At 44.2% G+C, this 23,896-nt stretch overlaps 1 protein-coding gene across 15 annotated transcripts in view; it reads left to right on the top strand.

Annotated features, from left to right (window-relative positions):
- SORBS1 (sorbin and SH3 domain containing 1) overlaps nt 1-23,896 on the top strand; it is an 862,221-nt gene that overhangs the window by 816,920 nt on the left and 21,405 nt on the right. For all 15 annotated transcript variants that reach the window (XM_069610575.1, XM_069610579.1, XM_069610580.1 and 12 more), the window contains one exon: nt 12,214-12,326. In XM_069610575.1, coding sequence (XP_069466676.1) covers nt 12,214-12,326 — 113 coding nt within the window. The remainder of the gene's footprint in view (nt 1-12,213; nt 12,327-23,896) is intronic.

Consider the following 23,896-nt stretch of genomic DNA (forward strand, 5'->3'; position numbering starts at 1 on the left):
GAACGGATGGAATCTAAGTTCGTAAAAATAGGACTTAATGCAGAATCCTCTCTTAATGTTTTACTGATATACAGGCCCCCTTTGGCAGTAGAGGACTTTTCTGCTATCCTCACAAATTTTCTTCTTCCTTTATAGAAATGAAATACCAGCTTTCTAATATTAGGGGGTTTAAAATTGTGGCTTGGACATGAGCATGATAAGCTGGCCCCGACTAGAGTTGGGTCTAACTAATCTAAGATTCACATCCCTACACATTGTATGGGGAACACCTTGGATTGGTTCTCCATGCTAAATGTCAATTCCAAAGACATTCGAGTACTTCCGTGCCCGTGGTCAGATCACTACTTTGTGCACTTTACAGTGCAGGCGGTTTTTCCTGTTAAAAGGAAAGGAGGGAAGTCTCATGAATTCTACTCTAGAAATCTTAAGAATCTCACTCTTGAGAGGATTGAACCACTGTTGAGCTCAGACATTGTGAACTTCTCAGTTGCTAATTCTACTGCTGAGATGGCACAGTGCCTCTTTTCCTCTCTGGACAGTATCACTAACAGGTTGGCACCTTTAAAAAAGAGACAGTGGGCCTCATTACGACCCAGGCGTTAAGGGGTTAAAGGCGCCGTAAAGGGTTGCGGCGCCGTGAACCCCTTAACGCCTTACTACGAGGTCGCTTTGCGGGTCCCGACCTTAACGGCTGGTCTCTACCAGCCGTTAAGGTAGGCACCCGCAAAGGGACCTTGAAGGTAATTACGGTACCTCAATTTGCGGTACCGTAATTACCGCCTTCCCCATTCCCATTGACCCCTATGGGGCATAAATGGGAATGGGGAAGGGCCAATGGTAAATGGGGAATTACCGCCCTGCCAACCTTGGAATAGGGCGGTAATTCCCCATTTACCATGGCAGAATCGGTAAAATACCGGCGGCAACCATGGCGCAACTAGCGCCATGGTTACTGCCTGGGTCGTAATGACCCCCAGTGTAAGCAAGGTAAAAAAATGTAATTCCTGGTTCTCTCCAGAACTTAAAACTCTTAAGGCTCTTAAATTGTTCCATATCTGGAAACAGAAGTCTACTCCTTTAACTTTGGCAGCCTACAAAGGAGCTGCCAAAGAATATAAATGAGCCATCATTGAGGGCAAAATAAATTCCTTCGACATGCGAATTGAAAGTGCGTCCTTGGATGTGAAAGAGCTATTTAAGATCCTGAAGGAGCAAGAATCCTTGCCCAACCTTGATTCAGGCCCAATAGTTAAGGATACAGCTTGGTGTTCTGTTATTTAGGATGGCATGCAGGACAAATTGAATGGAATCAAGGCAGACATTGATTGGAAAAAAGTGTGTCATCATCAAGCATCTGGAGACAAGGAGAGTTGGGATTTTGTTAGATGTTCTCTCATTCCCCAATTCAGTTTCTCCTCCATCTAGGTATGTTCTCGCAAGAATAGTGGAACAGTTGAAAACAAGAACGTATAAGGATGATGCTTGTTCGGCAGTCATCATCAAGACTCGCTCACCTATCTTGCTCGAGGCTATGTGTACATTTGTTAATGACTCTTTCTTGGAAGCCTAGTGCCCCAGGAACTCAAAAAGGCTTGGGTAACCCCCATTATTGAATGACCGGGGCTACCGGTGGACATTCCACTTAATTACAGACCAATCTCTAATACACTGTTCCTGCTAAAAATCTTGGACCGAGTGGCATATGTCCAAATCTCTGACCACTTGAATACATTTCCTATTTAAATAATCATCAATCTGGATTTAGGCAGGGATTTGGAATGGAAACCGCATTGCTGGAACTCAAGTCCAGATAGTGGGTGAGTATGGAGAAGGGAAAGGCCTCTATCTTGATGTTGCTAGACCTGTCGGCGGCCTTCGACTTGGTGGTCATGTCCACCAGGTTGAGGGACATAGCCAATTTCTCCCCAGCTGCTGTCCACTAGGTCATCCAAAATATCTTCCTTCTCGAGCTCTTCGCTCATCCACCTCCAACTCCCTGAGGGTCAGTTGCTTCTCCAAGCAACAAGTTGGTGGTATATCTCTTTCTTCGGCTGGGGCCTCCCTCTGGAACAGCCTCCCTGCCTCCCTGAAACTTGAGGAGAACCATCTCCGGTTCCAGAAGCACCTCAAAACCTTCCTCTTTGCTTCAGCTTTCTCGCCTCCTCTCCCCTGCTGAACTCCTGGCTGAAACTGAAACTGCACTGGTCACCTGGCTACCCTCTGATCTCGGGCCCAGGTCCCCTCTCCCGCTAGTTGCACACCTGCACTGCCTCCCCGGAAACCCCGCACTTGGGGACTGTTTTCTGTATCCCTAGAGTCCCCTACCAGCATTTGACACCTGATGTCTGCACTTACCCTTGCACTTGCCACCAGCTGGCCGTACTTTTTACTTATTGCTTTTATTCTATTTATTTTATACTGTTGATCCCATGTACTGAACTGTCCCCTCCTCCTTACGCCCACACTTTCCCCTTGCCACTTCCCATGCACTTGCACAATCTCAATGACACCTGGCCTAGTAGGATCATTGTCTCTGTCTTCCCTCTGTTCCCCCTCCCTTGCCTCGTCGCTCCTTGAAACACTTGTGTATAGGCGCGTTATAAATTACATATATCATCATATCCTCATTTCTTGGCAACAGGGACAGTAGAGTCTATCATGAGTAGCCAATGGCTGCGCCTATAACCATTAAAATTGGCGTACCACAAGGGTCTTGCTTGCCTATCTCCATGTTTAAACAATATTTTCACGACTCCCTTTTTTGCCTTCTTGGAGCATGAGGGAGTGGTGTTTTTTATGAACTATGCTGATGACACCCAGTGTATCATCCCTAACCGAGCCGTGAACAGAGATAAAACCAAGCTGTTCATTGTTGGGACCTCAAGTTCATTACAGAAATTGGATCCGGCTTATGATGGTTTTTACATTGAGGACTCTGAAATGTGTACTTCAAAGAAGGTTAAGACACTAGGTGTCATCTTGGACCAACACCTTAACATGAAGCCTGGTGACTTCATCGGCATACTATATCAGGCTCTTTACTCATCTTAGACCATTTATATCGCAAATTAGTGCTGAAATTATCGCAAGAGCTATTGTAGGTGCAAAGCTAGATTATTGCTGTAGCCTGCTTTATGGCATCAAGAAAGTTGATCTTAACAGGCTCCAGGTAACTCAGAACGGAGAAGTGCGCATAGTCATGATAATTGCTCGTAGAGAACATGTCTCAGTGGCAAGACGTGCTTTGCACTGGCTCCCTGTGGAGTCTAGTTGTTTGTTTCGCCTTCTGGTCATCACTCAGAAATGGCAACAGGAATTGATGCCAGTGTATCTACAGGAACTTCTGAAAGAAAAACCCTGCATGAAAACCCTGCGATCTAATAATACTGATCAATTGGCTATTCCATGGTCTAGAACCTCTAGGGCCTCAAGGGGATCCTTTCAGTTTGCAACCCTGATAGAGTGGAATGGCCTCCCACTGAACTTGAGGGGCCTAAAGTCATAAAGGAAGAAAGGAAGAAATTGAAAACACTCCTGTGTTTGTGAAGTTTAGTTATCAAATTCTGAAGACCGGTCACTGGTTTTGGTGTCTCATTTCTACTTGTCCCTGTTTTTGTTTCCTCTTTTTTTGTGTGTTGCACCCTCAAGCCCAAGGGTCCATGGCCTGAACATTATAAATAATAAAAAGTAAAGTAAAGTAAACGTCTTTGTGCACCAAGCTGTCTGAGAGAGTCTGTCCCAGAGGAAAGATTGTAGTAGTGTGAGGCCTGGGCAGTGTGAGCCTTTGCTGCCCAATTCAGATGTAAAGCACAATGAAGTGGCAGATTGGGGCGCTAGGGCCAGTCCAGGCTCAGATGGTAGGAAACCAGACGGTGCCCGCTCATGTCAAGAAATCCCTCGCTGGTACTTCTGAGCATATTGCTTGCCCCAAAGCATGATTTCACTGGGGTTGAAAGGGAGGATCAGGCCATAGACGCAGGGTAGGTGGGAAGAAAGAGCATGATAGCTGGAAAATAAGGAATTTATAGTAGAGTGCTGTAATTGTAAATGTCATGCACTATAGTACACCTCCCTAGACCTCTTATAAAGAAGAAAGGCAGGTGACACCTCAAAACTGTAACAATCTCCGTCTCATGCTAAAGAAAACATCAACGGACCCATTATGAGTTCTGCCAAGTTGTGATCGGAATCTCTGCACGTGGTAAATACTGTTACTGCATGTGAATATTTTTTTTAAAACTGGATCGTTTAGCTGCTGCTGTTAAATTTCCCACCCTACCAATGGTAATAAAAACAGATTAGCAAAATTCCCCCATGACGAATTTTTGAAAATTGGTATGGCTTATTTTGAACATTTGGAGGATGTGGAGGAATTCTGTTCAGTAGCAAATCATACCATTTCATAGACTTATTTTTAGTCCAGTGGCGAGTCACATTATCAACAATGAAGAGAAACATCTGCACGTCCCTTCACTATATGAAAGACATCCCATTATACTATTTAAAATGTTTACCTCCACCTCTTATATAGGCATTTCGAAGGGATTGTGTCCTCTGATGTATTCCACATCTATGACAGGTAATCACCTCAGCTGTGCTGCTTCAGAACATTTTTGGCGTCTGCGTCATGCGTCGATGACGTCGATACACTCCCTCGAGGGCCTCCGTCAAGCCGACGTCACCGGATGTTATAAGTAGGACGCACGACGCCCGTAGCCTCATTTCCGTTTTTTCTGCGAACGTGTTTGCTACAGAGATCTCAGCGCGCCTTGGTTCTTCTGATTTCTGTCGGTTCTTCGAACTTGGTTGTTTGTGAAGTTATCATGTCTTCATCTTCTTCTACCCCGTGGTCGGGCTTCAAGAAGTGCAGCGGCTGCGGTTCCAAGATGTCGCTTATAGACCCGCATAACGTCTGCCTGTGGTGCCTCGGCGAGGACCACGCCACCGATGACTGTGACGATTGGCAGTCTTTCACGTCGAAGCCCTTTTGGGAGCGGAAGAAGAAGTTGACGGTCGGTAGGGTTTCCAAGCCCCGTAAGTCGAGATCTGCTGGGTTTTCGACTGACGTTTCAAGGGGCGACTCTCTGTGTCGGCGTAAGTCCAGGGGGTCTTGGTCCCGGAGTGGTTCCTGCCATTCCTCTGCCTCTTCGAGGCACTCGCCGAAGCACCGTCACCAGTCGCCTTCCCCGTCCTCGTCCGAGCACTCCGCCAGATGGTGGGTAGCTTGTCCCAACAAGCATTCCTCTCCTGCAGAATGGGACGCATTTCATAAGGAGATAATGGCGATTTTCAAATCGCAGGGCTCTGTTCCGTCCGCACCTTCGAGAGAAGCCAGCAAGGAATGTGCTAGGGCCACCTCTCGCACCCCTTTGGGCTCGGGCGGGTGGCGCGATCATCGGGAGCCGTCGAGGTCCCGATCGGACAAGGTAGATCGCTCTAGACATGCCCGCTCCAGGTCTGTCGAGGGACTATCTCGAGGCTCCGCCTCCAAGGAAGTCATCAACGCCATCGGCGCAGAGGCCGTCGAAGGACACGCTCGGGGCTCTGGCCTCAAGGCCGATTCCGTCGACGCCCTTGACGCCTTTGGAGGAGGCTTTAACAGAGGTACCCCGTGAATCGGTGGAAACTCTGAGGAAGGCCCTGAGGAAGTCAGTGGGGCCTGTATTTGAACCTTTTTATGTTCCCTCATCCAGGGATTTATTCCAGCCTCTTGATTACATCTCTGGGGTGGGTGAAGGGTCTGATGAAGGTTTGGTTCCTGATGAGGTTCCTGACACACTTTTGTCTGGTCATAGCCAGATGGAAGACCTGCATCAGTCTTTGCACGATTCCAGTGGTCTGGACACCTCTCTGGAGGTTAAGTTCGGTAGGCCTTAGCCTGGCACGCACGCCGAGTCTTCATACCGGCGTCTCATGTTGAGGGTGACGGAGTACTTGGGGCGGTCTGCGCCACCAGTGGATTTTCTACGGATGACCTGACAGATATCTTGGACCAAGGTCCACCAACTGACCCGGTACTGCCATTTCATATGGCCTTGCAAAAAAGGGTGGCGGCGGCTTGGACTGCTCTGGAGAGTCTCCCGGCAGTGGGTAAGTCGTTGCTGAAAAAGTACCGTCCAGCCAGTCGCGACCCCTGATACTTGTCAGCGCACCATACTTCGTAGAGTTTGGTGGTGCAGGCGGCTACGGCCCCAGCAAAGCAGGCGTCGTATCCTACCATCCCTCCTGATAGGGACGACAAACGTTTTGACGGTTGGGTGAAGAAAGTATTTTCTTCAGGGGGTATGGCTTTGAAGGCAGCCAACTCCGTGTGTGCCTTAGCACGTTTCACTCACACTCTGTGGAAATGTGTATCTTTGGCGGCTGAACATATTCCCGAAGTGGAGGAACGGGATGGCTTTCTTGCCCTTGTACAGGATGTCAAGGATGCCATGTGTGAATCCGTTCAATCGGGTCTGGACGTAGCAGACTGTGTCAGCCGGTCCATGGCGGCGAGCACTGTGATGCACAGATTTGCATGCTTGAGGAAGTCAGGGTTTGCTCCTGATGTACAAGCCCGGCTTCTCAACATGCCCTTTGATGGTGAACATCTTTTTGGCAACAAGGCTGGTGAGAGCCTTTAGAGGTTGCAGTCCTCCAAAGCTGCAGCGAAGTCGTTGAGCGCTGCAGTTCGCCAACCTCCGCCTTTTTCGTCCTATGGGACAGCAATGGAGGGGAGGTTCCTTTAGATACTACTCTACATTTGGTAGATCGAGGGGAGCTGCCAGTCAAAGGGGCCAATGTAGGAGTACCAGAGGTGGAAAACAAGGTACTCGAGGTGCCAAAGCCGCTCGGGCAGTTGCCTCTTTGCCCTCCAGCATTGCCGCAGCCACTTCAGCTCAGTCATGAGGCCATGTTCCATGGTTCGCCGGTTGGGGGAACGCTGGCGCAGCATCTTGTAGAATGGCGTGCCATTACTTCAGATGTGTGGGTTCTGGAGATCATAGCCCAGGGCTACTGTCTTCCTTTCCGACAGAGGCCTCATGACAATCCACCGGCAAAACTCTCTTTGAAGAGTCCGGATCCGCTCCTTGCGCAGGAAATCAAATCCCTGCTGGAGAAAGGCGCCATAGAACTGGTGCCTGTAGCGAAGAGGAACACGGGTTGGTATTCCCCATATTTTTTTATCCCAAAAAAGGACGGGGGATTGAAACCCATCATGGACTTGCGTGGTTTGAACAAGCTCCTCAGGAAGGACAAGTTCAAGGTGGTTACTCTCTCTCTCAAGTCCTCCAGGCCCTTCAACTTTAGGACTGGTTGGTGTCTCTCAACCTCAAGGACGCTTACTTTCATGTGCCGATTCATCCCAAACACAAGAAGTACCTCAGGTTCGCAGTTGGTGACTCACACTTTCAGTTTCGGGTCCTGCCGTTCGAATTGACCTCCACCCGAGGGTCTTCACCAAGCTCATGGTGGTAGTGGCAACGTATCTCAGGAAAGGGGGGATTCACGTCTACCCCTCCAGAGCTAGTCCTGGATCATCTGTCAATCACCTGCCACTCTCTTCACAGGCTGGGCTTCTCCCTCAACTTAAAGAAGTCGCACTTGACACCTACCCAGCGGCTCCAGTACATCAGAGCAGTGCTCGACACATCCCTGGGACAGTGTTCGCCTCCCCAGGTGAGGGCTCAACACATTCTACAGATGGTGCACAAGTTTCAACATGCCCGGAGTCTCCCGGCGTTCGAGTTCTTGAGGTTGCTCTGCCTCATGGCATCCTGCATTCTCCTGGTGCCAGAGGGCAGGCTGCAGATGAGATCTCTGCAGTGGGCTCTGCAATATGCAGTGGTCGCAGTCCTGTGGCAGGATGTCGGATCCCGTTCAGGTGCCGCCCTTGGTTGCCCAGGATATTCTGTGGTGGGCTGTCGAAGGCAATCTGTTGAAGGGGGCTTCATTTTGGCTACCCTGGCCAGAGGTAAAGATCGTGACGGACGCATCGCTCACGGGTTGGGGAGCTCATGCCAACGAGTTGACAGTCAGCGGAGTCCAGACTCCATATCAATCTGTTGGAGCTGAGGGTCATCAGGCTTGCCCTGAAGGCTTTTCTGCCGTCTGTGCGGGGGAAGAATGTCCTGATTCTGATGGACAATACAGTGGCCATGCACTACCTCAACAAAAAGGGGGGGCAGGGTCTCTACCTCTGTGCAGAGAGGCAATGCAGCTCTGGTTCTGGGCCATCCAGCAGGACATTTCGGTCTCGGCCGTTCATCTGGCCAGAGACGAAAACGAGGCGGCCGACGCTTTGAGCAGGCAGAGCACGGTCTCTCACGAGTGGGAGCTGGCTCAGGAAGTTCTCTTGGAGATCTTCGCCCTTTGGGGGACCCCGCAAGGGGATCTCTTCGCCACCAGTGTCAACCGGAAGTGTGAAAGATTCTGCTTGTGGGAATTTCCTCTAAGAGGAGCCTTAGGGGACGTGTTCGTAGTGGAGTTGTCCTTCCCACTGCTATACGAGTTTCCTCCAGTACCCGTCATCCTGCAAGTGTTGCGGAGGTTACAGAGGTTTGGTTCCCGAATGATCCTCAATTCTCCGGCATGGGCCAGGAGAGCGTGGTACCCGGACCTTCTCGACATATCCATCTGCCCTCCACGCCGTCTTCCTTATCGAGACGATCTGCTCTCCTGGGACGGGGGGTCGGGTTCTCCATCCAGAGGTCAAGTCTCTCAACCTTCATGCTTGGTTTCTGAAAGGTTGAGATATAAGGATTGGGACCTCCCTGAAGACGTGATGGAATTGTTGCTCTCGGCCAGAAGGCCTGCCACAAAGTCCCTGTACCGTTGCCGTTGGAGAAAGTTCTGCGACTGGTGCAGGGTTAAGAATGTGGATCCTTTTTCATGTGACATTCCTGTGGTTCTGTCTTTTTTGCTTTCGTTAGCCCACAAGGGCCTGCAGGTGGATACCATTAAGGGTTACCTGGCGGCGCTGTCCATATTTAAGCGCTCGTCTGAGGAGTGTCGTATTTTAAGATTCCTTTGACTTCTCAGTTTCTTAAAGGGCTCACTAATGTGTTTCCACCTTCACCTTTCCAGGTGCCTGGTTGGGATTTGAACTTAGTGTTAAAATTCCTGATGGGAGCTCTGTTTGGGCCCTTACATTCTTGTCCTTTGAGACTGTTGACCTTTAAAACTGTATTTTTAGTTGCGGTTACTTCAGCTCGCAGAGTGAGTGAGTTGTAGGCACTATCCGCTAAGCCACCTTTCACGGTGTTCCACAAGGACAGGGTTGTCCTTAGGGTTCGTCCTTCTTTTCTTCCGAAGGTTGTGTCGGAATTTCCTATAAAGGCTAGAAGGTCATTCTTCTGGTGTTTTATCCTCCTCCGCATCCTGGTAAGGAAGAGGAGAGGCTTCATAGGTTGGATCCTAGGAGAGCTTTAAGTTTCTACATCTCACGCATGTCCCAGGTCAGAGTGGACGATCAGCTCTTTGTAGGATACGCTGGGACAAGCCGTTACTAAGCAGACTTTGTCTAGATGGATTATCTTGACAATTTCTGAATGTTACCATTTGTCGGGTAAGGACACTCCGGTTGGTTTATGGGCCCATTCTACTAGGGGTGTGGCTGCCTCTACTGCTCTACAGAGGGGTGTTCCCATTTGTAACATTTGTGAAGCAGCCACATGGGCCTCTGTCCATACTTTTGTAAAACAATACTCCCTGGAGTCTATCCATGGGCAAGATTTGGCCTTTGGCAAGGCGGTCCTCTATTCTGCAATTTAATTGGGCATTCTAAAATTCGAAATTCTTTTCCCACCTCCTGACGTTGGTACTGCTTTGGGAGTCTGTCATAGATATGGAATATGTCACAGGGCACAATCCCTTCGAAGAACAAGTTACTTTCTTACCTTGTAACTTCCTTGCGATGGGATGTTCCTCTGACGTATTCCACATCGCACCCTCCCGACCTGCCCCTCTGCAGAATTTCTTATGCTATTGCAGCTTACGTTTCCGCAAGGCTTTCTGTAGTTATACTGGCAGAAGATTGGTGCCACACGTTGTGTGAAAAAACTACAACTGAGGCTACGGGCGTTGTGCTTCCTACTTATAACATCCAGTGAAGTCGGCTCGGCAGAGGCCCTCAAGGGAGCGTATTGACGTCATTGACGCAGGACGCAGACGCTGAAAACTTTCTGAAGCAGCACAGCTGTGGTGATTGCCTGTCATAGATGTGGAATACGTCAGAAGAACATCCCATCGAAAGAACATTACCAGGTAAGAAAGTAACTTGTTCATCTCCTCCTAATCAAGCAGTATTTACCACACGTGGTATTCATGTTGAATATTTCATTTGCTGTAAATAATTCATAGATCATAGTATGAAACAGAAAGCTTGAAAATACCAACAGTTTTTATTGTTACTGCCACACTCATAAGAAGAGCCCGTATAGGGAAATCTTTCAAACAATGAACAATAGATGAGACAAGAGGTGGCGCTAGATTTAAAAATATACAGAGAGGCGGACACATACACTAATGCATCCTGCAACTAACAAAGTCCAAATAGCGGAGTAGGTGACTCTACAACTCCTAATTTGGCATAAATAGCAGACTGTGGGAAAATAGGCAACACAACAGGAAGCCAGCCACACTGAGTCCTAGTCTTCTCTGTCACAGTCCACTTTATCTGAGGGTGAGGCATGTCCAGGAAGCAAGTAACCACACTAGCCCTTTAATTCTTTCACTGTCAATACAGTCACACTCAATGCTTTCCTGAGGACACGCACATTTGTATAATTCCCGAGGTTAGTAAAACGTTAAATTAAAATAAAAACCGTAGGCCATGGCTCTTCCCCGGGTTTAAAGCACCTAACTAATTACATGTAATCCTGTTAGTAGCACCCAAGCAATACCCTATTGGTTGAAGAAACGCGTTATGTTGTTAGGTAGGAAACCATGTCCCAGTTGCAGTAGCTTTACTACCAGCATTGTAGTGCCAGCATCATTGGTTCCCTCTGCTAAAACCATGACCCACTATTCTCAAGGGATGTCCTGTGGGTAGTGCAGGTAGAAGTAGTGTTCCTGGGGCATTGACACAAGTCATGCCCCGGCGAATTGCCGATTGGGCCGTGCTTCAGCAGTAGTGCACCTGCAACCAGACCGCTGCATATTCCTTGCAGGACATGGGTCCATGCTTTGCCTAGAGGGCCAATAGATAGTGTGCACTGGGCACACTATGCACAGTACAGGCAGCAATAATGTGCCTGGGGCATGGCTGCACTACCGACAGGGCGGCTGCTGAAGTGTGCCCGGGGCATAGCCACTGCTGGTGTGCTGTTAGGAAGCACAGGGCATGGCAGATTGGGCTCGTTGATCAGTCTGTTCCATGGTTTGCTTAGTGTATTGATTTCATGTTACTAGTGGGGAGGAGAAGAGCAATCAAACTTTGGAAACTATGAAGAGCACCATTTTGGCTTCATTTAAACATAGCACATTTATGGAAATATTGACATAAATTATTCTTTGTCCATTAATTTAGGTCTTCAATTTTGATGTCACAAGTAGTGAAAACTTAGTAAAAGATAACATATGGACTGATTAATTAGAAGAGTTCTTGGACAGCGTACATCTTCATGAATGCAAAATAGCTGGCTTGATCTAATCTACTATTTGATGATTGCTATAATTAGTTGGCACTTGTGTTTCAATTGTTTGCGTTTTCCATGGATGATTTTTGTCATCGTCGTTTCAATGAATGCGTTCTACAACTCTGCCAAAGTCATACATTTGTGTTCCTTTATTTGATTACTAATTGATGTGCAATCAACAACATGTTTTCATATGTTTAAAATGTCCTCTGGTGACATGCCTAAGAGATGGGCTCTTGTGTGCCAAACACTCCCAAAAATATGTCAGCAAAAATTGACGGACAGAGATCAGCACTTGCCATGTCTGGAAATTCTCCATAAAAACATCATGAATAGCTCAAAGAAGCAGCTATGGTGCTTTTAGAAGAACTTAGTACACCTTATAGATCTTAGCAATGAGCAAATGTAGCCAATCTGACACATGCATTCTATTGAAAGACAAAAAATGAAAGTCTTCTTCACCAATTTAAAATCTTGAAAAACTGCAATTGCACATTACAAAAATGAGATGAATCAAAAGTATATGTATTTTAACTGCACATATTTTAGAAATGAGAATCATTTACACGATTGTTTTGTCTCTGTGTTCCCTTAGATATAGCTTCCAAGCCTTGTACAGCTACTTACCACAGAATGAGGATGAGTTGGAACTAAGAGAAGGCGATGTTGTAGATGTCATGGAAAAATGTGACGATGGCTGGTTTGTGGGTACGTATGCTATATGGCTTTCTACAAGCGCACATTTGGTCTGCTCTAATGTTGCACAACAAGGGGCTCGTTTTCCAATCCACTGCAATGCTAAAAGCAGTGTGCCAACCATGCATACAAAGGTGTATGCATAGTTGCATGGACTGAAACATAGATGTTCCCTCCTATAGACGGATCGATCCCCTGTCAGATACGAATGATTTTACTGCAGCATCTGATGCTGACAGAAAAGCGTGGGACTCATGTGTGATCCAACAGCTTTTAACTCCTGCTAAAAGCAGCCGTATTAAAGAGAAGTCATTGAACATGCCTTTTGCCATGTTTGTGCTAAAGAGTGTGAAAAATGCATGTAAACCCAGTTCTGCTGAGCTTCACTTGGATTGTTTGCACTTCGTAGGGCAAAGAACAAAAAACTGCACAACCAAAGTTTCTCTCAAAAAACCCTGACCATGATGTACGGGAGCTCCGATGAGAGCCTGTCTTCCATTCCATGGAGAACAGGTGAGTCAACAGACAGGATGGCACTGAGGCCGGTAAGTAATAGTTCGCAGTAGCCAACGGGCTGCTCGGAAAGTGTCAAGCGGTGGCGTAGCCAGGGGAGGGTTGGAAGGCAGATACCCCTGCATCCCCTCCACCGGCTCCCTTCAGATGCCAGTGCGCGCCCAGCCTCAAGCTGGCACCCTATTATCTGCCCCACTGGCACATAAAGCTGCCTCCCCTACTGGTGTCAAGGCCCCTTGTTAGGGAGGTTTTCCAGAGCCATGAGGTGAGGGCTGTGAAGAGACCTATCCTGAGTGGAGGAACAGTGAATCCACCAAGGTAGACTACAATTGTCCCAAGTAGTAACGTAACAGAGCAATCTGAGTCTCCTCTTAAGAGGGGATGAATGGGTACCAAATTAGTTCCATACACATACATAATGAAATACACAGCACATCATGTCCTGTAAAAGTATTGTCTGAGGGCCTTAGGGGGCACCAGGTAAAATGTCTGAGTTCAGGTAAGAGCATTAGCAAGTCTATTTGAAGGAGTTTTAGAACATTCCAAAAGTTCTTCCATTGGAAATCACTGGGCCAAATCTGATAGGTTTGCTGTGGTTATGGGGAAGCGTTAGGTAAGTTCTCCTTTTACCCCACAGGTGCAGCAGGAGGGGAAATCCAGCTACAGGGGACACCAGAGGGGACACCCGAAATAAGTTGAAGCCTACGGTTTGAGAACCAGCAAACAGGAAAGAGATATTTGAAGAGGGAGCACCAAGTTTACATCAGGTAATGGCCATGCAGGATTTATGAACAATGGAAGTCTATACGAAAAGATGGATATATGCTTAGCCACCTTTTCAATCAATAATATAATTTACTGTGGGCAACAAAATATGACAGAAAAGAGGTTGCGTAAAACAGAATGCAAAATGTCGGGTTACATCTTTATAAATCCGCCCAATTACATAATAAAAATACATACAATCAAATTTACATCACAAATGTATTGAAAAGGAAAACATCACTTTGAACAGTTTAGACTAAAGGGTATAGCTCTACTACCCTGCTTATGCCAATATATATCTATTCTCCTTCACAGGGCAACCTCTAGACACTATCCATCGGGTAGCTTACCCTTCTCTACAGTCCTCCATGTGGACAAGTGATCCTAAGCCGCTGTCACCTGGTTTTGGACAGCACCTATGGAGTGAGCCAGGTTGAGCATTGCTTAGACATTCCTCATCCCATTGTGATGCAATGGTGATAAGTCACTCTTTCTGCTGCCACACGTACTGAAGTCAACAAAGGAAATGGTGAGCCAATGTCTCGTGCAAGAGTCACTGCATCTACACTGTGGCACAGCCTATTTTTTCCAAATTCTTGGGGATGACTGCCACCCGCATACATCCCAGCCTTAGTGCAGTTCCAGGTACAGATGCTACATGGCTCGGGGATGCGTAAGTCAAGAAAATATTTTCTAGCTCAGGTCACCTTGTGCCCAACAAATAGCTTTACTGTACGCCCACTCTGTAATCCTCTTATGGGATATTGGTCATACTAGCCGTAGGGGCCCTCTTTGAGGGTTTCCACATACGCATTCCTCAAACCATCAGGGAGTCCCACATTGTGTAAACTGCAACTTGGTACAAAACTATGAATAAGAGGCTTCACCCATGGAAGGGTGCCCACCTTCTCTAGCATTAGGACTTTTCTAAGGTGACCCTGGTAGATCAGGACCTAAGGGGTGACCAAAGGCCTGGTCAGTGGGGATAAAGATTAACCATGACCTCGGCACAACTCAATCCTAATTACATCTCAGTGCATCCACTGGAGTTGATCTTCCCACCTTGACCAGAGTATTCTCTGCTACACCTAGCTCACTAAGAGGAGGAGGGGAGTGGAGGGATATAGCACGAATTGATAGTGCCATTCATGCCAGCTGGCAACCCCTTTTCTCAGTGCACTTCTAATGGCATCTTGATCACCTAGGTGTCAAGGTGACTATTAAAGATAATATGAAAGCAACTATTCCTGTGAAGGGGCAACGTTTCACGGCATAAGACTTCTCTATCAAGCCCCTCTTCTAGGTAGTCACAGTTCTTTACCACTTCCAGCTTAGCCAGCTCTGTGTTTCAGGAGTGCCACAAAACCTTCCTTCTACCCCAGCCATTTGTCTTTTATTTTAATAAAACAGAGGTCCACCATTTTTGCTTCACAATTTTCAGAAAAAGAGCCAATGTGGCATAATAGTGAAATCTTCATTCTTGCTAAAATAACTGTGCATCCAGAAATAACAATAGTGCCACTGCGGCACAACCTACCATGCAGACATCTGCCTGTATTTCAGAGAGCTTTCTACTGAGTTGATTATTATATAGGGAGAACAAGATGGGGGCTATCACTCGGTTCTGAAACACACACACTTAAATTGGGAACTTGATATCCTGCACGGGCTAATGTGCGTAAAGGAAGACATTTTCAGAGTGTACAAATATTATGTTGTGCATTTTAACGTAATTTATGATAATAGAAAAAATAATGTTGTAAAGGTTTGTGCTTCTTTTACATGGAGGAGTAGTAACCTCAAATACAATCTCACAGAATCTGTCAAAAGTTCAACATAGTACATGGGCCAATTGTTGTATCTGCTGCTCATTGTCTTGGATTCCACTTACAGGTTTTGGACTCAAATATATAATGTTAAGGCATGTCAGAATAATACATTTCAGATGCAGCATGATTCAAAGTTGACATAAGATCATAAAATACAGTAAATTGATGTCAAATGAAGTTTAAAACGTGCTTGAAGAATATTATTGATATAATAATACATACTAAGAAATATTATAATGAATAATTACATGATCCATAAGTACATTAAAAAAAGTCATTTATTTTGTTAGAGAAATAGTGCTTCATTGCCTGGAAGATGAACTTGAAGTCTTATTGTTGTTTGCGTAAGGCAGCAGCTCCCTCTAGCAGTGATAACAGGCGAAGCAGGCAGGACGGCTTCAGACAAACATATATCTGGCCTTTTATTATATAGTATGATTACATGAAGGAGGATAGCTAATTCAGTGAGGCCTGGACCCATCCCCTTGCACTTTACTACCCCAAATGGGTTATGTGTGTTTGTATAGCTTGAAAAATATGTTTATAATTAAATTAAGGAAAATGTAATTTTGCCCACAAAAATATTGAAAATACTTTTTTTACTGACCTTAATCTTGCATTTCCTTCACCACCAACCAATTAATTCCAATGTATTTAATTCTCATTCTCACTTTAAATGCAAATATGTTTCTCTGTCATACTGTTCTATCTAGTAGACTTTTCTGGCATAACAAGACAGTTAAACAATGTGTGTTATGTCATTATATATATGTTTTATGTCTTCCATTAAGATTAATCATATATGTTCAATGTTATTCAAATATTTACAGGGAACGCCCCCAAAATCCCCTTACTGCCCCTTTCCTGCCCCCAAACCTGCCCTTACCTCTTATTTATAGGAATCAATTCTTTCCACAACTAACCTACAATTCAACATTTTTTTAAATAGAAATTCAAAGAAATTGATATATTGTGTTTGCTAGTTTTCAATTTTAGGTTTTTAACAAAGGATTTTTGACTGGATACCCCCCCAAATGAGGTACACATTCTTCAAATCTACATATTCAAATCCACTTCTTCAAATTGACATAAATCCCAAATTTGGGCTGGCAAGAAAATGGCAGAGGAGCAATCATAGATTGCCTTGATGCGCTAATATTTTTTCAGATTCTCACAATCTTCCTTCCATAAGAATGGCAAGCCCATGTTATTTAATAGTGTTTTTAAAAAACTGTAGCCATTTCCAGCGTGGTCCTCCTGTTTGATTATTATGTTCCCAAGCAACTCTTTTATGGAATTATAGCTGTTCAGTCACAGTCACAGTCAGAAAACTTTATTTCGGATTCAAAAATCCATAAAACACATATGTCCAAGCAATACATACAATTAATAAAACCCTTCCCTTAAAAGCATCCACAAAAAACACATTATACATCTTCAAAAATGGTCACATAATAAAATACCATATAAAATACAATATAACCTGCTGTTACCGCAGCAATATCAAACCTACAATTTGAATACCCTTCCCAATGTAGCTAATCGGGGGAGTCAACAACACTCCTCGCCCTGTAACCTCAATTTATGGAATTATAGCTATTCTCTTATGTTGATTCCAAAACAGAATAGTAGCACCCTTAACCACACTGAATATTGGATTGGTAAAAGCCCAACTTCTAAGTGCAATGGATTGGTTGTTGTGCTACATGGTAAAGATAACATACTCTTTAAAAGGTTTTTCTATCCAACTTATGTGGGCCGTAGTGCTACATTCCCCCATAATTCAGCCCCATAAAGAGCTGTAGGGCGGACCTGTACATTGTAGACTTCTTAAGTCTCAGAAGTATCTCTTCCCCCTGAATTTTCTCGCAAACTCTTAGGTTACTCCAGCAAGTTGTCTCAATGTGCAACGGTTACGCTCAATCTGGTATACTCTTGAACTGTTGCTGCTAACCTCACTCCCAAATAATCAAAATGTTCAACTTGCTGAATAATAATTTCCCTATGTTTAAATTGGATTTTTGCTTTAAAGTTTTATAGCACACCACTGCTACCATTTTTGTCATGTTTATTTCCATAGCCCAATTATCACAAAATGTTTCTAAACAACAGAGTTAGGTTATGTTTTCCCATAGGAGATTGGCATACCAGCACCAAATCATCTGCAGATAAAAGAATGCTTATTTTCTGATTAATAAGTCCTTGCGTATTGCATTCTCAATTTTGAATAAAGTCTGCTAGAGTGTTTATATATAGAGAAAATAGTAGGCGTGATAATATGCCTCCATGCCTTACTCCCATATATATGTCAAAGACCTTGGTGCACTCACCTCCATAGCCGCATTTAACCTTTTCTTGATTACATTCATATATGGCTTTAATTACTGCTAGAATTGGTGCTGCTGCCTGTAATTTTCCCAAAACTAACCATAAGAGATCTGTCCATTTTGTCAAACGCGGCTTTAAAATCTACGGAAACAAGGTATACAAATATATTCTTATGGTTGCAGTGTTTCTCCTTTAGGTCGCAAATGAGAAACGAATGTTCTACTGTGCCCCTCAGTTCTCTAAAGCCCCCGGTAGAACCAGCAAAATGTCCAAATCTTTGACCCAAATATTCAGTCTTGGGTCAGATATTTGCAACCATGTTTAATTCTAAATAATTATTTGGAGAATGTGAACAAAATCTAAAATGTATCTTGATTAACAGTAGATCCGAGGTGAAGTATAGAACAAAGGTAACTCATTGTAGTCACAATCCATATACTCTCCTTGCTCTACTCTTCACCAAAGCAGATATCTAATTCCCAGCCAAAGTAACCACTCTAGTCTCAGAGCTAGTGCTAGTTTAAAACTTGTTCTTAAGGACCTGACCTTATGGCGTGAGGATGAGACATGCAAAGTTGTGAAGACACTTCTTATGATACAACATACCGGACATGCACTAGATGCTATTTTCAATAGAGTCCACCATCTAAAGGTGCATCATTTTCTCCCATTAACCTGGTCAGATCATAAAGCAATTATTTTTGATAAGGTAAGCAAACAAATGCAGAACAATCCCATCTAATTCCTATTATACAGGCACTTGGTTGGTGGAATAACTAGAACATCGCAACAGATATCATCTCTCCGAGATGGAGAAATAGTTGCTGGCATCACACTTGAAATCAATGAACCACTGGATATGAAGGAGTTGCTTACTCTAAAAGATTTCAGCAGATGCTCTGGCTCACAGGCAGCCCCTTGCCCATCAGATTTGTTACACGGCTTGACTAGAAAAAAGGATTTGTCTCTAAGAATTTAAACACTGTCTATAATATTTCTTTATGCTCAGTGATTATTCTGAAGGTATTTAAAACAGCCTTTTAAGCACTTTTGTTTAAAACGCCACAAAACGAACCAAGAAAATCAAGCAAATTTTAGACCAGTCTCCAAGTTGCCATTTTTGAAAATGTCTAACAGGTAGTGGTGAACACATTGCAGGCCTTTAGTGTATGTAAGAATCTGCTGGATTCCTGCAAGACAGGTTTTCGTCACTTCCATGGCACTGAGCTATATGGTTGCATCCATATTCAGAGATCTGATCAGAGGGAAGATAAAGGCAAGTTCTAAGTGATGTTATTGTAGCACGGATCTTTTGCTTTGACATGGCCAATCACCTGTCTTACTCTCCTGCCTTAGGGATATTAGAAACAGGAAGATCATTCTGAAGTGGATTGAATTTTTTTTCGGCTGACCATGTACAGAAGGTTATTTCAAATCCTTTTTTATATCACAGGAGATAGCACTTTCATTTGGAGTGCCACAGGGCCCTTCCATGTGTGCACTTCTGTTTATGTCCCCACTGATCAGACTCATAGGTGCCATCGGTATTGTATTTGTATTTATTTAGTTTATATAGCGCTTTACACCAAAGAGCTGCACATTTTAACAACGGGATACAGATAACAGTTAACATTATAACAGTAACAGAGGAAGCAATTTACAATTGAGAATCAGACCAACAAAACAATAAGTAGAGCAATTAACTGGAGGGGAGAAGGAGAGTAGTGCAGTAGAACTGAGAGGGAGGGGGGAGAGAGGAAGAGGAGGAGGGAAAGGATGGGATTAGGGTGAGAATGGGAGGGGAAATATATGACTATGCAGATAGCACCAGTTATTGTTCAAGTTCCGGCCAGGTACAGAAAATCCAGTCCTTGCATTTACTGAAAGTGTCACAGCTTACAATAATTGGATGGCTAAAAACTCCCTTTGGATGAATCCTATGAAGAAAGAAATTATAGTTGTAGATATTCATATCGGTAACAGGCCGTGTAAGGTCTGGCCAAAGCAACTGGGAGCACGACCCGTCTCAGAAAATGGTGAAGAATGTGGGTATCATCATGGAGGCCATTCTTTCTATAAACTACCCGTTACCTTCAATGGTAAGATTCTTTTTTTCCTTTGGAAGATAAGGAATTTCCCCTGCATGAACGTTCCTCATTGATTTGACTCATCTTCACATCTTCACTCATTCTCTCCAATTTACAAACAAATGCACTTTTCTGCCAAAATCAAAGGATCTGTCCTTATTCTTGAGCCAGGATTAATGGTCTTAAACCACCACATTCCATATGTTTCAACAATAATTTACTGGCTTTTCGTTTGTAGTAACTAGTGAAGATATTCCTATAACAACTCTCCCTATATTTCTCCTCCACCCAATATACTATAATTAGCAGGTGTACCAGTGCTTCACATGGTAATTCCTACTTCAGTCCTAGTTTGAATTTTATTTAATGAACAAAACCAATGCTTCTTTGTAGACAATATTTTTAGTCTTTCCTGTAGGAGCCAGTCTGAACAAATTGTCTTTGTTTCCAACTCTGGAGCAAGCCACATAAAGCTGACCATGAGAAAGCATGAATCCCGCAAATTGATTCCAGCTACTTTGAGTTGGAGCGTTGACATTGCTCATCAACATTATTGGTGTCCCAATATACATCTGTGGCAGCAACAACCTCAACATAAGTGCTGTAAGTGTAGGGCTGAAGCATTTAAGCATGAAGTGCCGAATCCATATGTGTACGACTGTAGCATGTAAGCTTCGTACTGTTGAGATGGCATATATTCATGAACCTCCATGTGAAATGAAGTTTTGCAATTATCATGAGAGATTTGCCACGATGTGATGGACAACGTCATTGTGGAAACTATTGAAGAGACATGCACCATTTCCTGTCACCTGCATTATTAAAAAAGCACTGCATTGTATCACCCGCATGACTTCAAAAGTCAGTGCTGCTAATGTCAGCTAGAATGCTGATAGTGTGGAAAGTTTAGGGAAAATGAACTGCTGAAGTTTTCAGGAATTGCTGAACTTTAGGAACAATGACCATAGAAATATGGCAGAACTACAGCGCTAAGAGCCATATGGCATGGGGTAAGCATTGCAGACCGCTTAAAAAACAAAGTAAACCCAAAAAGGGTATATTTTATACTTGTTACATTGTCTATACCATGGAACTTACCCACATGCCACTTTTCATGTTTGTAGAACATTGGGAAGTATGCTGAACATTTCGAACAGACAGACACACACACACACATATATATATATATATATATATATATATATATATATATATATATATATATATATATATATATATATATATACAAACATTGCAGACCACTTAAAAAAGAAAAAAGTAAAATGTATGTTTTTTACTTTTTCCATTGTCTACACCATGGAACACACCTGCATGCCAAATTTCAGGTTTGTAGCATGATAGGAAGTATGCAGAAGATTTTGAACTAACACACACACATATCCACAAATTAGTTGTGCACTGCTGAAAATAAAACACAATATGAAAAACACGATCCTCATCCAGCTCCTTGGAATCCTCGTTTATGCTCTTTACTTTGGTTTGACCCATAACCTTTTTGTATACATATGCAGACTGTCCCCACAGTTCACACTTACTTCATTTTTTTCTTAGTTCTGAATTTTTTTTAGATAAGATGCATGTCATAAATAATCATATCTGTAGTGCTTCAACTTGCTCAAGATTTCCTTAATAATTTCTTTACTCCTATTGATATCTATACCTATCTCTTTCATAATCTTCTTTTTGCTCTACTTATGGCTTGTTCTCAATCTGTATTTCCACATAACCATGATTTCCCTTGAAGTACTGAGTTATTGGGGTGTATCATTTGGCCCTGCATGTGAATGGCATATATATATATATAAATACATATATATATATATTCAATGAAAAAACGTTGTTAAAGGGACGTTATGGTTAAGTTGCACTAACAAAAACCTATGAAATTAATTGAAAAAACTTTGTTAAAGGGACGTTATTGTTACAAGAGAAACCAAAAAACCTCCGAAATTCACCAGTTATGGTATGCTAAGCAACCATAACTCGCGCCACCACCGCGCACTGCTAAGACTAACACCCAGGCAATCTCCCCTGAGATTATTTGATACGTTTGACAAGTGCAATGTTGTGTTTTTTTAATATGTTTTCACCGTGATGTCCGTGGACACCCGCCGCTGTCCGCGAATCCAAGATGGCGGGAGTTTCCAAAAATCTGACGCACTTCACGCTTTTAACCCTCCAATCAGTGGGCGCGTCCGATGTCCGCCGACACCACGTTGCCTTCTAAGCCAATCAGTGCTGTGTCCGTGGACCGAACATGGAAATGGGTCAGCGGACAGAACCCAGATATTAATACTAATTTTTTGGACCTACTTTGTGGTCGTTTTAAAAAGAAATACTGGACGGATTTCCACCAAATTTACAAATGCACGATTTCAGGACCAAGCCGCGGCTCCTGCTGCAAATATGGTGAAAATCCGTCCAGCGGTTTGGGCTGCAGGCGTGAGCAAAGTTTTTCTCCATTCAGTAAAAAAACAGGGGGCACCAAACTGCCAGGTAAAAGAAGTCTAGCTAATTGCATCAAACCACACCAGTATTTTGCTGACAGTCGCAGCTTAATCATGGTAATGAAAAATTGACAAATGACTGCCCTTTAAATGTGTAGTCTCACTTGTCTGTTAACACTTAAATTGCACATAATTCCCCAAAAATGATGTAGTTCATTAAAAAAATAAAAACAGACCAATATCCAAAGTGCAAATAGTGCTGACCCTGAGCAAACACCATGTGCTAATGTATACATTATCTGTATGGAAAATTTCATATTAAAATATGTTTAGGCATTGTTTTAGGACTTCCCTTACAAATTACTTATTTCAATCAAATGATACAGTATTTTTGTATTAAATGTTTTTTGTACACAGTACTTAAACATAATATTATTACATAGCTAAGAAAAAAGCAAAATTAAATACACTTCATAAGATCCACATAGCAAGTTTATTCAATTTTCTTAAAGGCAACGTAAATACACCACCTAATTCATAATAGCCATTTGTGGCTTTACCGGCCACAGCTAACTCAGATTGTCAATCTCGCTGCTTCCCACCAGAACACCTAGTTCGAGCTGCGCTGTCTCCATCACTTCATCCAGTCTTCCAAAGATTACTCTCAGGAACTTTTCCAAGGCCAGCGTGAGTGACAGATGGGAAGTTGTCATAAGTCCAGGGCTTTAAGTGGGCCGGGGCCTGCCGGGGCCGGGCCCCGGCAGTCTCCAAAAAGTGAGACTGAGCCGGGGCCCTGCCGGGGCCCCCCGATGCCACCAAGCCACGGCGGGTGCATCTCCCGCCACAGACGCGCAACAGGAGATGAGCCCCCCGGTCGGCGCCGGTCGCCCATCAAGAAGTCAGGCGCCGGTGACGCACAGCAGAGTCAGGCAACACTGCAGGCAAAGCTGTGACTGACAGACTTGCCAGCCAGTCACAGCTTGAGCGACGCTGTGACTGGCTGACACTTCTGCCAGTCACAGCTGCCTGGAATGTCGTTGGAAATGGCGCACTTTCACTCCTCCTGAGCCTCGGTGACGTGACTTCCTCAGGCTCACTCACGAGGAGTGAAAGTGCGCCATTAGATGTGTTTGGGAGTGGTGGACCGTCCGTCGGTTTCCTTACCTGCTTGCTTCTTCTTGGCACTGGTAAAGTAAGTCTGCCACTGGCTGCCTGCCTTTAATGTTCCTTGCTGTTGCAGTTTCAGCTGGTCAAGGTGAACTTCGCACTTCAATGTGTATGTGTTCGCCTTGGAAAGCTGAAACTGCAACAGACAATTCTGTTGCTTTTTTTAAAACGTTATTTATTTTTCAAATCAATGTTCCCCTTTACATGTTTTACTTTTCTGTTCCCTCGCATGCATTTTCTGCATTTTCTTTAGTTTCTTTCCCGTTTTCAAAAATTTGGAATGCGGAAAACGGAAAAGAAACTAAAGAAAATACATGCGAGGGAACAACCTGTGTTCCCATCATAGTTTCTTCATTTTCTATCCCTCCTGCCAGGGCCGTTACGAAGGGGGGGGCAAACTGCCCCAGGCCTCGGGCCCTCGCAGC

Source organism: Ambystoma mexicanum, chromosome 8 (genome assembly GCF_040938575.1).
Source record: "Ambystoma mexicanum isolate Mex_15411 chromosome 8, UKY_AmexF1_1, whole genome shotgun sequence".
Classification (NCBI taxonomy): Eukaryota; Metazoa; Chordata; class Amphibia; order Caudata; family Ambystomatidae; genus Ambystoma; species Ambystoma mexicanum.